Source organism: Lithobates pipiens, unplaced genomic scaffold, assembly GCF_037356315.1.
Source record: "Lithobates pipiens isolate NorthernLeopardFrog02 unplaced genomic scaffold, aLitPip1_a1.2 Scaffold_18, whole genome shotgun sequence".
Lineage (NCBI taxonomy): Eukaryota > Metazoa > Chordata > Amphibia > Anura > Ranidae > Lithobates > Lithobates pipiens.
Genome location: NW_027507758.1, coordinates 599,954,498 through 599,969,587, shown reverse-complemented (window position 1 = coordinate 599,969,587; position 15,090 = coordinate 599,954,498). Strand labels below are relative to the sequence as shown.

The 15,090-nt window shown below is 43.1% G+C and overlaps 1 protein-coding gene across 3 annotated transcripts in view; it reads left to right on the top strand.

Annotated features, from left to right (window-relative positions):
• The window catches only part of EFR3B (EFR3 homolog B), a 385,565-nt gene that overhangs the window by 245,994 nt on the left and 124,481 nt on the right, over window positions 1-15,090 (top strand). Inside the window, exon 1 of one of the 3 annotated variants that reach the window (XM_077489236.1) lies at window positions 5,800-5,928. The exons of the other annotated variants lie outside the window; for them this stretch is intronic. Coding sequence (XP_077345362.1) covers window positions 5,912-5,928 — 17 coding nt within the window. The 5' untranslated portion in view covers window positions 5,800-5,911. Of the gene's footprint in view, window positions 1-5,799; window positions 5,929-15,090 lie in introns of those variants that run through there. 3 annotated transcript variants of the gene reach the window in all.

Genomic DNA, 15,090 nt, shown 5'->3' with positions numbered 1-15,090 from the left:
ACACACAACAGCAGTACTGAACTCACAACAACAGTACTGAACCCACAAAAACAGGACTGAACACACAACAGGATTGAACACACAACAAAAGGACCAAACTCCCAACAACAGTACCGAACACACAACAACAGTACTGAACCCACAACAACAGGACCAAACCCACAACAACAGGACTAAACCCACAACAGGACCAAACCCACAACAACACCAAACCCACAACAACAGTACTGATCACACAACAACAGTACCAAACTCCCAACTACAGTACTGAGCTCCCAAAAACAGTACTGAACACACAATAGCAGTACTGAGCACACAACAACAGGACTGAACACACAACAACAGACCTGAACTCTCGACAGCAGGACCGAACACACAACAGCAGGACCAAACACCCAACAACAGTACTGAACCCCCAACAGCAGTACCAAACTCCTAACAATAGTACTGAACCCACAATAACAGTACTGAACACACCAAAAAACATAGTTTTTATTATGATTGGACAAGCAGGTGTGAAGGTGCAGCTGTGAGTCTCAAAAATAATTAAAATTGATATGTTCTCCAAATAATAGTCACCTCTGGGTACCTCCATGCCAGGTTTGGTCCCCAGTATAGTGCACAGGGACCCCTAAAATTTGGGGTGCTCTGTATTAGAAACAGCGTCTGTGAACACTGGTCCTGGCCAGACCCTTTCTGCCTCCTGCACCATCTCATATAATAAAAAAGTTTCACTCAGTGAAACAATCAGTAGTAAGGCTGTGGGTTCACTTTATTAAAGTTTCCTGGGGCCCATGTGTTCTCTTTATTAAAGGTTCCTGGGGCTCGTAGGTTCACTTTATTAACCACTTGCCTACTGGGCACTTTCACCCCCTTCCTGCCCAGGCCCATTTTCAGCCTTCAGTGCTGTGACACTTTTGCCGCGTACACGATCGGACAATTCCACCGTGTGCAGACTTTGAAAGAAGACTTGACTCAAAATTGTCCGCCGGACTCGGCTTTCCGACAGACAATCCACTCGTCTGTGTGCTAGTCTGAAGAAGAAGACGGCGGCGACTATGAACGAGAAGATCGGGCCAAGTCTAGTAAAAGAGCTGGAAGAAGATAGCGGAGGAGCCCGGCAGAAGAACTGGAGAGCGGGAGAAGAGGCTGGAAAGCACGGAGAAGTCGGAAGAAGACCCCCGAAGTCAGAAGAAGACCCCCGGACGATGACGAAGGAGAAAGCCAGGCTTCTCCGCTAGCAAAAGAGCAGAAGATAGCGGAGGAGCCTGGCGAGAAGACCCCCGGAGCTGCCTAATAAACTACTTTAAAAACCTGTGTTGTGTGTTTTTTTTATTGACACTTTTCCCCCCCAGGTGAATGGGTAGGGGTACGATGTACCCCATACTCATTCACATAGGGTGGGGAGCCGGGATCTGGGGGCCTCCTTATTAAAGGGAGCTCCCGGATTCCGATAAGCCCCCCGCCCGCAGACAGGGTCTTTGGGGTGGGGGCCCCCCTTCTCCAAAGCACCCACCCCCCATGTTGAGGGCATGTGGCCTGGTAGGGTTCAGGAGGGCTTGCTCATCCCCACCCCCTTTCCTGACCAGCCGGGCTGCGTGCTCGGATAAGGGTCTGGTATGGACTTTGAGGGGGCCCCCACGCCGTTTTTCAGCGTAGGGGTTACCTTTAAAACCCATACCAGGCGACAGGGCTCTCAAGGTGTCAATCTCGCCGATGAAAGCGGCGACATTGACTTCCTTCTCTAGTCCCGTCGTACCTGAAGTCACGTTTAAAATGAATGGACTTTAGTCCATGTGTGGGCAAGTCCGTTCATTTGGAAAGTCCGGTGGATAGTCCGATCATGTGTACGGGGCATTTGAATGACAATTGCGTGGTCATGCAGCACTGTACCCATATTAAATTGTTTTTTTTTTTTTTACACAAATAGAGCTTTCTTTTGGTGGTTTTTAATCACCACTGGGTATTTTTTGTTTTTTTTGTTTTGCTAAACAAATTAAAAAAGACTCAAAATTTGGAAAAAAACAAAACAAAATTTTTCATAGTTTGTTATAAAATTTACCAAACAGGCAATTTTTCTCCTTCACTGATGTGTGTTGATGAGGCTACACTGATCGACACTGATAGGCTGCACTGATGGTCACTGATAGGTGACACTGATCGGTGACATTGATAGGTGACACTGATGGCCACTGATAGGTGGCACTGATGGCCACTGATGAGGCTGCACTGATGGGCTCTGATAAGTGGCACTGGTAGACGGCACTGATGAGGAGGCACTGATTGGTAGCACTGGTGGACACTGTTGGGACTGCACTGATAATCAGAACACTAATAATCAGTGCCCTTATTATGAGTGCACAAGCCGGTTATTGGTTCTCTTATTCTCTCCTCACGCTGTAAGCGTAAGGGAAAGAAAAGCCGATAACCGGCTTGTGTTTACACCCATGATCAACTTTCATTATACACAGCTGATCACATGGTAAAGGGCCGCTGTGTTTGGCCCTTTACCCTGATCTGTGATCAGCTGAGTCCAAAGGGCATTGCGATCACTATAGGACGTCCATGTATGCCCTCCAGGCAAACTAAGCCTGTGCTGTAGCCATCTTTTAGCTATAGCACAGTCAGAAATCAGTTAAAGTGGTTCTAAAGGCTGAAAGTTTTTACCTCCTTGCATTCTATGCAGGAAAGTAAAAAACCTTCAGTGTGCAGCTCCCCCCTCAGCCCCCCCTTATACTCACCTGAACCTGATCCAGCAATGTGCATGAAAAAAAAATGTGTTTTACCCTTTAAAAATCTGAACCTTTACAACCACTTCAAGGACTGCACTCCAGGCAGATATAAACAGCATAAATGAATGCAGCTCTGTAATCATTAGTTCAGGTTTTGTTACCTTAGTAGCTCAATAACTACCTAAACCATCTGGCAGGATTAAGCTTTTCCTTCACAAGATCAATCTCCATGTGTCGCCCCCCCCCTGTGCACTCAGCAATGCACACAGACCTGGTCATGCCCCCTCCTCTCCTCTTCTCTGCAATGCAAGACTTGTGCAGAGAGGTGCTGCTGCTACTCAGCTCTGCCATTACAGAGCACTGCAGTTGGAGAGTAGAAAGCAGCATTTTAAATGAGAAAATATAGTATTTTATCACATTTCCAAACAAGAACCAGTCATACATCACAACACTGGGGAAAATAACTTTTTTTCTCTGCTGCAGTTCAGTGCCACTTACAGGTCTTGCCACCACCAGCCCGCGATTGGACAGTAAAAGGACAAGCAGAAGACTGACATCCTTCAGTAATTCTGTCACTCTACTACCCCATCCTTTGAGCATGTTCCTCATTTGCACATCATCATTGCAGCACAGCTGATTGGCTCTTTGTGCTGCTTCTCCCTCTCCAAAACTGGGCTCAGCTGTACATGTGTTGCAAGAAATAAATACAAGGTCAAATTCAGGTATTTACACTGCTTACATTAAGAGAAAAATGATTTAACGATTAATTTATGAGTTCATAGACCAAAAAAAAAATCTTACGTTAGACAAATTAGAATGGAAGAATTCTGTCAAAAAAGTTTTTTTTTTGCTTGCACATGATTGGATGAGGGAAGTAATTTCCTCATTTACTAAGCTCTGGCGCAAGTGCACTTTCAGGGGTGCAACTGTACTTCCTAAGTGCACAGTCTATTTGCTTTTAGTAAATCTACCCCTATAACTAACAGCTGTGGTTTAATAACCACCTACCACCCAGGCTAATTCTGACATTTCTCTCCTACATATAAAAATCAATAATTTTTTTGCTAGAAAATTACATAGAACCCCCAAACATTATGTAAGTTTTTTTAAGCAAAGACCCTAGATAATACAATGGCAGTTGTTGCAACTTTTTATCTCGCACGGTATTTGCGCAGCAATTTTCCGAACGTGTTTTTTTCTTGGGGAAAAAAAAAAACATTTTGTGCTTTACAAAAAAACAAAACAGTAAAGTTAGCCCTTTCTTTTTTTGGCGTAATGTGAAAGATGAAGTTATGGCGAGTAAATAGATATCTAACATGTCACACTTCAAAACTGCACACGCTTGTGGAATGGCGCCAAACTTTGGTACTTAAAAATCCCTATAGGCGACGTTTTAAGATTTTTTACTGGTTACATGTTTTGAGTTACAGAGGAGGTCTAGGGCTAGAATTATTGCTTTCGCACTAACATTCACGGTGATACTGCACGTGTGTGGTTTGAACATCGTTTTCATATGTGGGCGGGACTTACGTATGCGCTTGCTTCTGCGTGCAAGCACACAGGGACAGGGGAGCTTTACATTTTTTTTCAGTTTTTTTTTTTATTGTTAATTTCACTTTTTTTTTTTTTTGTTTGACACTTTTTTAAAAAAAAAATCATTTTTTTGATCACTTTTATTCCTATTACAAGGAATGTAACATCCCTTGTAATAGGAATATGGCATGATCGGTCCTCTTTATAGTGAGATGTGGAGGTCAATAAGACCCCACATCTCACCTCTAGGCTGGGAAGCCTGAAATAAAAAAAAAAATTTAGAAAACCGATCTCGGCTTCCCAGCTGAGGCGGCACCATTTGTTTGAATGCAGAGGCCGGGCGTGACGTCATAACATCGCGCCCAGCCTCTGAACGATCATAGAGACTCCAGCGGACCAGATGAGTCTTTATGGCGGAGTCTTTATGGCAAACATCCAGGGGCCAGCGGATCCTGTCTTAGACTCAACGATGGAATCGGAGGGCTGCAGGAGTGGGAGGGCATCCCATCTCGCCGCCCGTAAGAGCGATCAAAAGGAGGAACAGCCGATCATTCTTATGGTGTAGGGCAGTGATGGCGAACCTTGGCACCCCAGATGTTTTGGAACTACATTTCCCATGATGCTCAACTACACTGTTCCAAAACATCTGGAGTGCCAATGTTCGCCAGCACTGGTGTAGGGAATCGCCAGCTAAAAAAGCTGCAGGCATCATTCGGATATACCCGCTCAAAGTCAAGGATGTCATATGACTTAGCCTCTCGCCGCCCGTAAGAACGATCAAGCGGTGGAACAGCCGATATGATCATTTTTATGGTGTAGGGCAGTGATGGCGAACCTTGGCACCCCAGATGTTTTGGAACTACATTTCCCATGGTGCTCAACTACACTGTTCCAAAGCATCTGGAGTGCCAAGGTTCGCCATCACCGGTGTAGGGAATCGCCAGCTGAAAAAGCCGCAGGCATCATTTAGATATACCCGCTCAAAGTCAAGGACGTCATATGACTTAGTCGGGCGGGAAGTGGTTGAAGCACAAACACGGAAAAAAAGGCTCCATGTGGCCCCAAAAACACCAGCTAAGTTTTTGCAGTGGTTTGTCCCAGATATGAGTGTGTAGATATGTCAGTGATAATCTCTCATCCTTTGTCAGAACTGGAGAAATATCTTCCCAGCCATGAGCCTTACAAATCCCCGTCCGTGCTGGTGTCATAATCACAGGGCAGTTGCCTTGTTAATCCGTAAAAAGGTTTTTTTTTGTTTGCGTTGGAACATCACAATGACTTGTGTTCTTCTCCCCCATATACAGGGTATATAGTCAATGAAAGGGATGTTATCCCATGTCCTATATCTGGAGCTTTAGTGCTCTCTACTTAATAAATGCAAACGTTTGCTCAGTGCCAGCGTGTCAGCTGTGTCCTCCATTTGCGCTGATAATGCCATGAGATTCAGGATTAGTGTTAGAATCATAGGTTCAGGGGGCACATCTGTTCACTGCTGGAACAGAAGCAGCAGTAAAGGCTATTCTTCATTCAGGCTCCTCCGTCGCCTGCCAGCCTCGTACCCTACAGATGCTTTTGGCGTTTTGGGGAAGGTGTCCCGTACTTTTGTGTTTTTCCCTTCGGTGAAGATTGGCACGCGTTGCACGAAGATGACGTGCTTCTGCAGGTACCCTTTAGAAAAAGCTGTTCAGTTGGCTTCACTTCAAGTGGTGCAGCCTCCCCCTTCTGCTTGCGTTTTTTGCTCTTTGCTTTTGGTCCCTGCATACTATCTTTGGGATGCAATTCAAAATTCTAGCTGGCACTTTTTGGGGGTTTCACTATAGAATCCTGGTAGAAACCTGTCTTAAAACCAGCCTGCCTGGTTATTGCTTCCCAGCAATGGCACTCTTTTGCCCTCCTATGGCACTCCTAGGGCAGGAATGCCCTCCTATGGCACTTGTTTCTGCTTGTCATCAACCTTACACATTTTTAAATGAACCTTTAGAACGTATGTTTTTGTAAAGTTGTATAACCTTGATTGACATCTCACCGCCATCCATTGATTTTCCCATTATTGTAATCAACAACCCAACTACCATTGTCAAATCTACCTTACCCATTATATCTGTCCCTTCTCCTTTAAATTTGTAAATTCTTCTGCTCATTTCTACATGCAATGCATTTGTCTGTTTTAATAGCATTGTCATAGTCCTTTTTTTTGTCTTACTTCGTAAATAGCTCCAATGTTGGTTCTGAATAGATGTAAAACCTGAATGACATACAGAGGGGTTGTTTACTAAAACTTTGGCATGCAAAATCTGGCATAAAAAACTCAGCTTTTAGGTTTTAGGCCATGCACATAAGCTCATAATCGGCCATTTTTGGGAGTTTGGGTGTTATCCTATGTGTCCATGCACACATGAAAGTTTTTGGTGGAGTTGAGTTTATGGGCTGTTTTCTGAACGCCATAAAATCGTGTTCAGGAGTCGTTTTTCTGACCACAAAAAATGCCAAACGCTCATAAACATTCAAAAATGTTGCTCACCAGCATTTTTTTTTACGTTTTTGATTCATTGGAAAAAAAATAAAAAACCGCTGACATGGAAAAACGCAAGCAAAAGATAATAAAGAACGTTGAAAGGCTCACTGCAAAGCTACTGGCATTTTTATAACATTATTTTAATGTCCAGTGTGCATGGAGCCTAAAAAGGTAAGTTTGAAGCCAATTGGCTACCGTGCACAGCTGCACCAGATTCTGAGTGCTCCAGTTTTAGTAAATCTCCCCCTTAGCTTGCTAACGAACTGTGGGGTTGATTTACTAAAACTGGAGAGTGCAAAATACGGTCCAGCTCTGCAGAGAAACCAGTCAGCTTCCAGGTTTTTTTTTTTTGTCAAAACTTATTTGAAGAAGCTGAAATTAGAAGCTGATTGGCTACCATGCAGAGCTGCACCAGATTTTGCACTATCCAGCTTTAGCAAATCAAACCCTGGGTGTCATAAACAACTGCTATTTTTAAAAGTTAAATACTTGCTTTCGATGCTCTGTGATGGGTGCATGGCAGTGCTCAGAGAGGGTCTCCTGACGGTGACAGCAGTGGACAATACCTAATGTGTGTTGTCAGGGCTGGGACAAGGGGTGGGCAGAAGGGTCAGCTGCCCTGGGTCCGACGTGTATTTTAGGGATGGGAGCGTCACAAGTTTGCTGTACTATAAGGCTGACAGGAGTAGATACCGCAGCATTACTACTGTCAGCCAAGCGCTGGAAGCAGCAAGAAGAAGAGGAGAGAGCTGTCAGAAGGTGCGGGCTGTGCTCGCTCTCCCCTCCTCATCATAAGCTGACGCATAATGAAGGGGGGGCACAGTTTGGCATGTTTGCCCTGAGCACTGGATGATTTTGTCCCGGCACGGTATGTGTTGTAACTGCCGCTTCGAGTCTCCAATGGAAGCCTGTGTGACAGGATGAAAATGCAAGGCCACAACTTGGAGACAGAGTGAGAGCTTTGTCCTGGGCACCACTGTACAGGGACAGCGGCAGTTTGCCCCAGCACCTGATATGGACCTCCCTGGAATTAGTGCTGGAACAGCCAGCTGGGTTCTAGCAGTAAGCCAAGGAGCTGAATTGGTGCTTTCCGATGCTTCTACAAATCCCTTCATAGGGGTGTGCTGTAGTAATAAATACAAATATTATGCTTCTGCATAGTATTTACATCAGGAGTGTAGTGGCATCATGGTCCTTCCTATCGGTATGGATCCCTGCTATAGTGAACTGTTGCCTAGTGGTTTGCAGGCAGCAGTAGATCAGTATTAGGCTAGGTTCACACTGCCCAATGTCCGAGATCGGATGTGATTCGCATCGCACTGCAGTGCAAATCACATGTGATCTCTGTGCGATGCGATTTAAGCCATACAGATAGTATGATTTGCATCGCATTCGGCCCAAACTCGTACAGGACCCTTTTCTTGGTCCACAGCAGAATCGGATCACATGGGTGTTCACACTGATTTGGAGGTGTCATTAACTTTTAACTGACACTCCCAGCAGTTCGCATAGGGCAGTGTGAACTGCCACTGGGAGACATGCGATGCGGGAACCCACAGTGGATTCGCAGCGTTCCTGCATTGCAGCAGTGTGAACCTAGCCTTTGAAGTAATCTGCTGCCGCAAACCTGCATGAGGGGAGGGGGTGTTTTATCACGGTTACATGATAGTTTAAGTTTTTGGGGTTTTATTCAAAATGAGAAAAGAAAGATCACACAAACACTTGTAGGTAGAACATTTAATTAACCTCCCTGGCGGTATGATTCAGTCTGGAATTAGGTGCTGAAAGAGGTACAATTATTTTGCATGGAAATTTGGCGTTTTATTTTGTAGTCCTGTAATTCTTAGGAATAACGCTCTTAAATCTCTTCAAACCAGAGTCTAGCAGACATCCCGGGTATGATAAAGTTTATAATATAATAAAGAATAATAAAAATTATTCAATAATGTAATCAAATCCTAAAACACTGAAAAGGGACACGTTTTGGTTGCTATGGACAATCTCCAAATTCCAGGCAGAAAAAACAGTATTTATAATATAAAAGTGCACACAGGGCACTGCACAGACCACTAGGGACAAAGGGGGTGTGTATTTTTTAATACAGCACTGTAATCTTACAGATTACAGTGCTGTGTGTGTTTTGTGTCTTTTTACTTTTTTGAATTTGCCGCCGTTCTCCGCTCCCGTGCGCCGTAACCCTGCAGGGAACGGAGCTCGGCGGCATTCAGCACTGTGAATCGAGCGGAGGACAGCTCAATCACACAGCGCGGAGGATATCGCTGGATCCAGGGGACAGGGTAAGTAAGTCTCCCTGTGCCCTCCCCTGCATCCAGCGAAGCGATCCCGAGTCTGGCTAGGGGTTACCGCTCCTATCAGTAAATTCCCAACCCGAGCCAGGCTCGGGATTACCGCTAGGGAGGTTAAGTAATGACAGATACAGATAAAAAATGTTAAAATATTAGAAAATGTAACAAGAATACTTATCTAAAGATGCCTTTTTCACCATGGAGGCCCCAGTCTTTGCAGCGTGGCACAGATGATCACACCAGACATGTGTATAATGTAGCTCTGGAGACAAGACTCATTATTACAAGTTTTAGCTGTAGTATATACAGGGCTAGTGTGTGAGTAAATGATCCATCGTAATTGTTAGGAGAGTGATATCACCTTTTAGGGAAGATAGTGGACTCGGCCATATTGTCAGTTTACAATGACATTCCTATAGCCTTAAGCTAGTTAAAGGGGTTGTAAAGGTTCACTTTTTTTTATATATATATATATATATAAATATAACAAACATGTTATACTTACCTGCTCTGTGCAATGGTTTTGTACAGAGCAGCCTCCTCTTCTGGGGTGCCCGGTCTGCGCTCCTCCCTTTCAGCGGTTGCCCCCAACAAGAGCAGCTTTCCATGGGGGCACCCATGTGGGCGCGTTACCGAGTCCCACAGCTGACTCGGCCTAACCCCCCGCTCCCGCTGCTATCAATCTATCCAATGAGAACAGAGACAGCGGCTGGAGCCGCTGTGCTCATGCAAATCGCACATCATGCGTTCACATTGCTGCACCAAAAAAGGTTTTTCACCTTAATGCATAGAATGCATGAGACTTTACAACCCCTTTAAGGTAAAGCAATATTTATGTCCTTATAAGGGTTTGGAGGCTTTCTTTTACATTAGCGAGTCACAATTAAAGGAGAAATTTATTTTTTCCATCTAGATCTAGTCTCCCCTGACCAAATCCAGACACCCAAATTTGTCAACAAATAGAAAATGTAATCTCCAGGTCCCAACAATGTCATCAGATGTTCCAGATGACAGTTTGTGTTCACTGCCCAAGCATAAAATGCTCACATGAGCGAGTACATTTTAATTTTTAGCTATTGAAAACCTGTGAAAATGTGTGTCCTTGTCAACCCAACCGAATCTTTATTCTAACAATTTATGCAAACCATTTTTTCCCCCTGCGCTCATCGAAAGGGGAATAAAGCTCTCCTAAAATAAATTGCGTAAGTTTAACTTTGAGCTTTCCCATTTTGCTACATTATATAAAAGTCACACTAATGTGACATCAGATTTTGTTGATTCTATTTTGGGATAAATATATTGGGGTGCAGAAATGACATAAACATTGCATTGTGAAATATGCAGGAAAATGCTTATTTTTTTTTCTATTTATTCCCAATAACACACAAAGATGTACTCACATCTGCTACCCAATTAAAGCCCTATCTGCCCTAAAAAAAAACAAGAAAAAACAAAGTACAATACATTAGGATAGACCACAAAACCCCAAATACATTGCCAAAATAAAAAAAGTTCTGGGACTTGGGGGGGGGGGGGGATTTTTAACATGTTTACTCTTATTAGATCTTAGTGATTGGGTGTACATCTACAAATAACAACAATAATAGTGGAAATAACTTCATACTGTCCAGTACTCTCCTGGTGCACACTGTCCTAAGTTTCCAGTACTCTCCTGGCGCACACTGTCCTAAGTTTCCAGTACTCTCCTGATGCACACTGTCCTATGTTTCCAGTACTCTCCTGGTGCACACTGTCCTAAGTTTCCAGTACTCTCCTGGTGCACACTGTCCTAAGTTTCCAGTACTCTCCTGGCGCACACTGTCCTAAGTTTCCAGTACTCTCCTGGCGCACACTGTCCTAAGTTTCCTGTACTCTCCTGGCGCACACTGTCCCAAGTTTCCAGTACTCTCCTGGTGCACACTGTCCCAAGTTTCCAGTACTCTCCTGGTGTAAACTGTCCTAAGTTTCCAGTACTCTCCTGGTGCAAACTGTCCTAAGTTTCCAGTACTCTCCAGGTGCACACTGTCCTAAGTTTCCAGTACTCTCCTGGCGCACACTGTCCTAAGTTTCCAGTACTCTCCTGGCGCACACTGTCCCAAGTTTCCAGTACTCTCCTGGTGCAAACTGTCCTAAGTTTCCAGTACTCTCCTGGTGTAAACTGTCCTAAGTTTCCAGTACTCTCCTGGTGTAAACTGTCCTAAGTTTCCAGTAATCTCCTGGTGTAAACTGTCCTAAGTTTCCAGTACTCTTGCAGTGTAAACTGTCCTAAGTTTCCAGTACACTTGCAGTGTAAACTGTCCTAAGTTTCCAGTACTCTCCTGGTGCACACTGTCCTAAGTTTCCAGTACTCTCCAGGTGCACACTGTCCTAAGTTTCCAGTACTCTCCTGGCGCACACTGTCCTAAGTTTCCAGTACTCTCCTGGTGTAAACTGTCCTAAGTTTCCAGTACTCTCCTGGTGCAAACTGTCCTAAGTTTCCAGTACTCTCCAGGTGCACACTGTCATAAGTTTCCAGTACTCTCCTGGCGCACACTGTCCTAAGTTTCCAGTACTCTCCTGGCGCACACTGTCCCAAGTTTCCAGTACTCTCCTGGTGCACACTGTCCCAAGTTTCCAGTACTCTCCTGGTGTAAACTGTCCTAAGTTTCCAGTACTCTCCTGGTGCAAACTGTCCTAAGTTTCCAGTACTCTCCAGGTGCACACTGTCCTAAGTTTCCAGTACTCTCCTGGCGCACACTGTCCTAAGTTTCCAGTACTCTCCTGGCGCACACTGTCCCAAGTTTCCAGTACTCTCCTGGTGCAAACTGTCCTAAGTTTCCAGTACTCTCCTGGTGTAAACTGTCCTAAGTTTCCAGTACTCTCCTGGTGTAAACTGTCCTAAGTTTCCAGTAATCTCCTGGTGTAAACTGTCCTAAGTTTCCAGTACTCTTGCAGTGTAAACTGTCCTAAGTTTCCAGTACTCTTGCAGTGTAAACTGTCCTAAGTTTCCAGTACTCTCCTGGTGCACACTGTCCTAAGTTTCCAGTACTCTCCTGGTGTAAACTGTCCTAAGTTTCCAGTACTCTCCTGGTGCAAACTGTCCTAAGTTTCCAGTACTCTCCAGGTGCACACTGTCCTAAGTTTCCAGTACTCTCCTGGCGCACACTGTCCTAAGTTTCCAGTACTCTCCTGGCGCACACTGTCCCAAGTTTCCAGTACTCTCCTGGTGCAAACTGTCCTAAGTTTCCAGTACTCTCCTGGTGTAAACTGTCCTAAGTTTCCAGTACTCTCCTGGTGTAAACTGTCCTAAGTTTCCAGTACTCTCCTGGTGCAAACTGTCCTAAGTTTCCAGTACTCTCCTGGTGTAAACTGTCCTAAGTTTCCAGTACTCTCCTGGTGTAAACTGTCCTAAGTTTCCAGTAATCTCCTGGTGTAAACTGTCCTAAGTTTCCAGTACTCTTGCAGTGTAAACTGTCCTAAGTTTCCAGTACTCTTGCAGTGTAAACTGTCCTAAGTTTCCAGTACTCTCCTGGTGCACACTGTCCTAAGTTTCCAGTTCTCTCCTGGTGCTTGGTTAAAACTCATCAGCACTTGGAACGATCCCAGCATTGCTGTTTGTGTCTATTTTTTTTAGCAGAGTAAGGATTAGATAAATGAGACTTTACAGCCAGCACTCCAAGTTGTCATTATACGGGTAGTGTATAAATACATTGCGCATTGTGTCAGCCAGTCAAGGTTTAGGGAGGTCATAAATGCATGCTTTGGGATTTAATAAATATTTTACAAACTCCAATCAAAATGTTAAGGGTCGTTACAACTATAATACAAACATGAAAAGAAAAAAAGGAACCACACTCTTATATCATAAATGACATATCACCATAGTGAATAAACAAACAAAAAAATAATCTTCATTTGAATTATGAAAAATACATAAAAATTATGAAGTCCATGTATAGATCCCCACATGTGAATAACGTCCTCAGTGAGTAGAGGAAAGGTTCCTCTCCACCCGCATGCAGGCACACAATGCACTCACCAGATTTAATTAACCCCTATTACAGGGAGTCAAATTACACATATGGGAAAGTCCAAGATGTCATACAAGAGATCACAGGATTGAATCCAAACCGTTGCTGTCATTCATGTTATATATATATATATATATATATATATATATATATATATATATATATATATGACATATTCAAAGCTCCAGTTTTGCCATATAGAGAGGAAGTGGAAAGAATATTCTCATGGTGCAGTAATTCAAATAATTTATTTAAAAAAAGAAGGTTGTATTGCACTTACATCAAAGAAGACAGGTATCAGCATGTATTGTATAGGAATCGGGGGTTAGCGTTCCACCTGCGTTCCAGCTGACTGGAAATGACGTATCTCAAACACCACCCAATGCCGTTTCGTCAGTCTACGTCTGATGTCTTCTGAAGAAGAGTTTTGAAGACGCTATCTATCTATCTATCTATTTATATATATATATATATATATATATATATATATATATATATAATCGCATAATCAGCTGAGCGGCTGAAGGTGTATGACGCTATATGTGATCACTGGAAGGATTACAAGAGTGGAGTGCTGAGACAAAGCAGAAAGATACCTTATTTAAATGCTTGATTGCATAAACCCTCTGGTAAGCGGCCACCTGTGGAATATTGCACATGGTGTGATTGGTGAAGGTTTTTAACAGAAGCAAAGGACTTTCTCACTTCTGGGAAGCTGTGGGACACTCTGCTTGCCTTTACTCTTCTATATTCCCTCCAATGATAGATATGGACATTGTTTGCTGTTACAACAATTTTTTAACTTTTTATAGTGCATTGGGAATTTCCTCTAGTGTGTCTAAATATTGTTATGTGGACTGTTAACCCATATTAATATGTATAGCAGTAACAATTCCTATTGTGATTATGCGATTTTATATCTGTGTGCGACTTTCTTGCGATTTTTATGTAATGAGTTGCATAAACGGAGAACTTTTGTTGTGAATACTAAGTAGCGCTGTTACTGTTTGGGTTATTAATCAGACAGGGTGAATGTGATGAGTTTTATACATATATATTTCTTTATGTGATAACGGCAGCTGTAAGTACAAGATATACAAAATCCATTTAGCACTGGGTTCAGGGATACTTTGGGATTTCTGAAACTTTGCTTGAATATATATATATATATTGAATAGTTGACAGCAACGGTTACATTTCCTGTGACCTCATGTATGTAATAGGGGTCAATTAAGTCTGGTGAGTGCATAGTGAGTCTGCATGGTGGTAAAGACTAACCTTTCTTATCCTCACTGAGGATGTTATTCACGTGTGGGATCTATACATGGACCTCACAATTTTTTTTTATAATTTATATTAAGATGTATTTATTTATTTATTTACTATGGTGATATGTAATTTATGATATAAGAGCATGGTTCCTTTGTTTCTTTTCACGTTATAGGTCTTTTTTTTTTACACCTTACAACACGCAGCTCTTTACTGTAGTTTCTTTCTTTTTTGGCCATTACATAGTTACATATGCAGGTTGAAAAAATACACAAGTCCATCCAGTTCAACCATACAAAAATAAATAGAATAAAAAATATCATACAATCCAATATACCCATTTCTATACCCACAGTTGATCCAGAGGAAGGCAAAAACCCCAGCAAAGCATGATCCAAATTGCTACAGCAGGGGAAAAATATTCCTTCCTGATCCCCCAAGAAGCAATCGGATTTTCCCTGGATCAACTTTACCTATAAATGTTAGTACCCAGTTATATTATGTACATTTAGGAAAGTATCCAGGCCTTTCTTAAAGCAATCCACTGAGCTGGCCATAACCACCTCTGGAGGGAGTCTATTCCACATTTCAGCTCTTACTGTGAAGAAACTCTTCCGTATTTGGAGATGAAATCTTTTCATCTAGACGTAAAGAGTGCCCCCTTGTCCTCTGTGTTGACCATAAAGTGAATAACTCAACACCAAGTTCACTATATGGACCCTGTT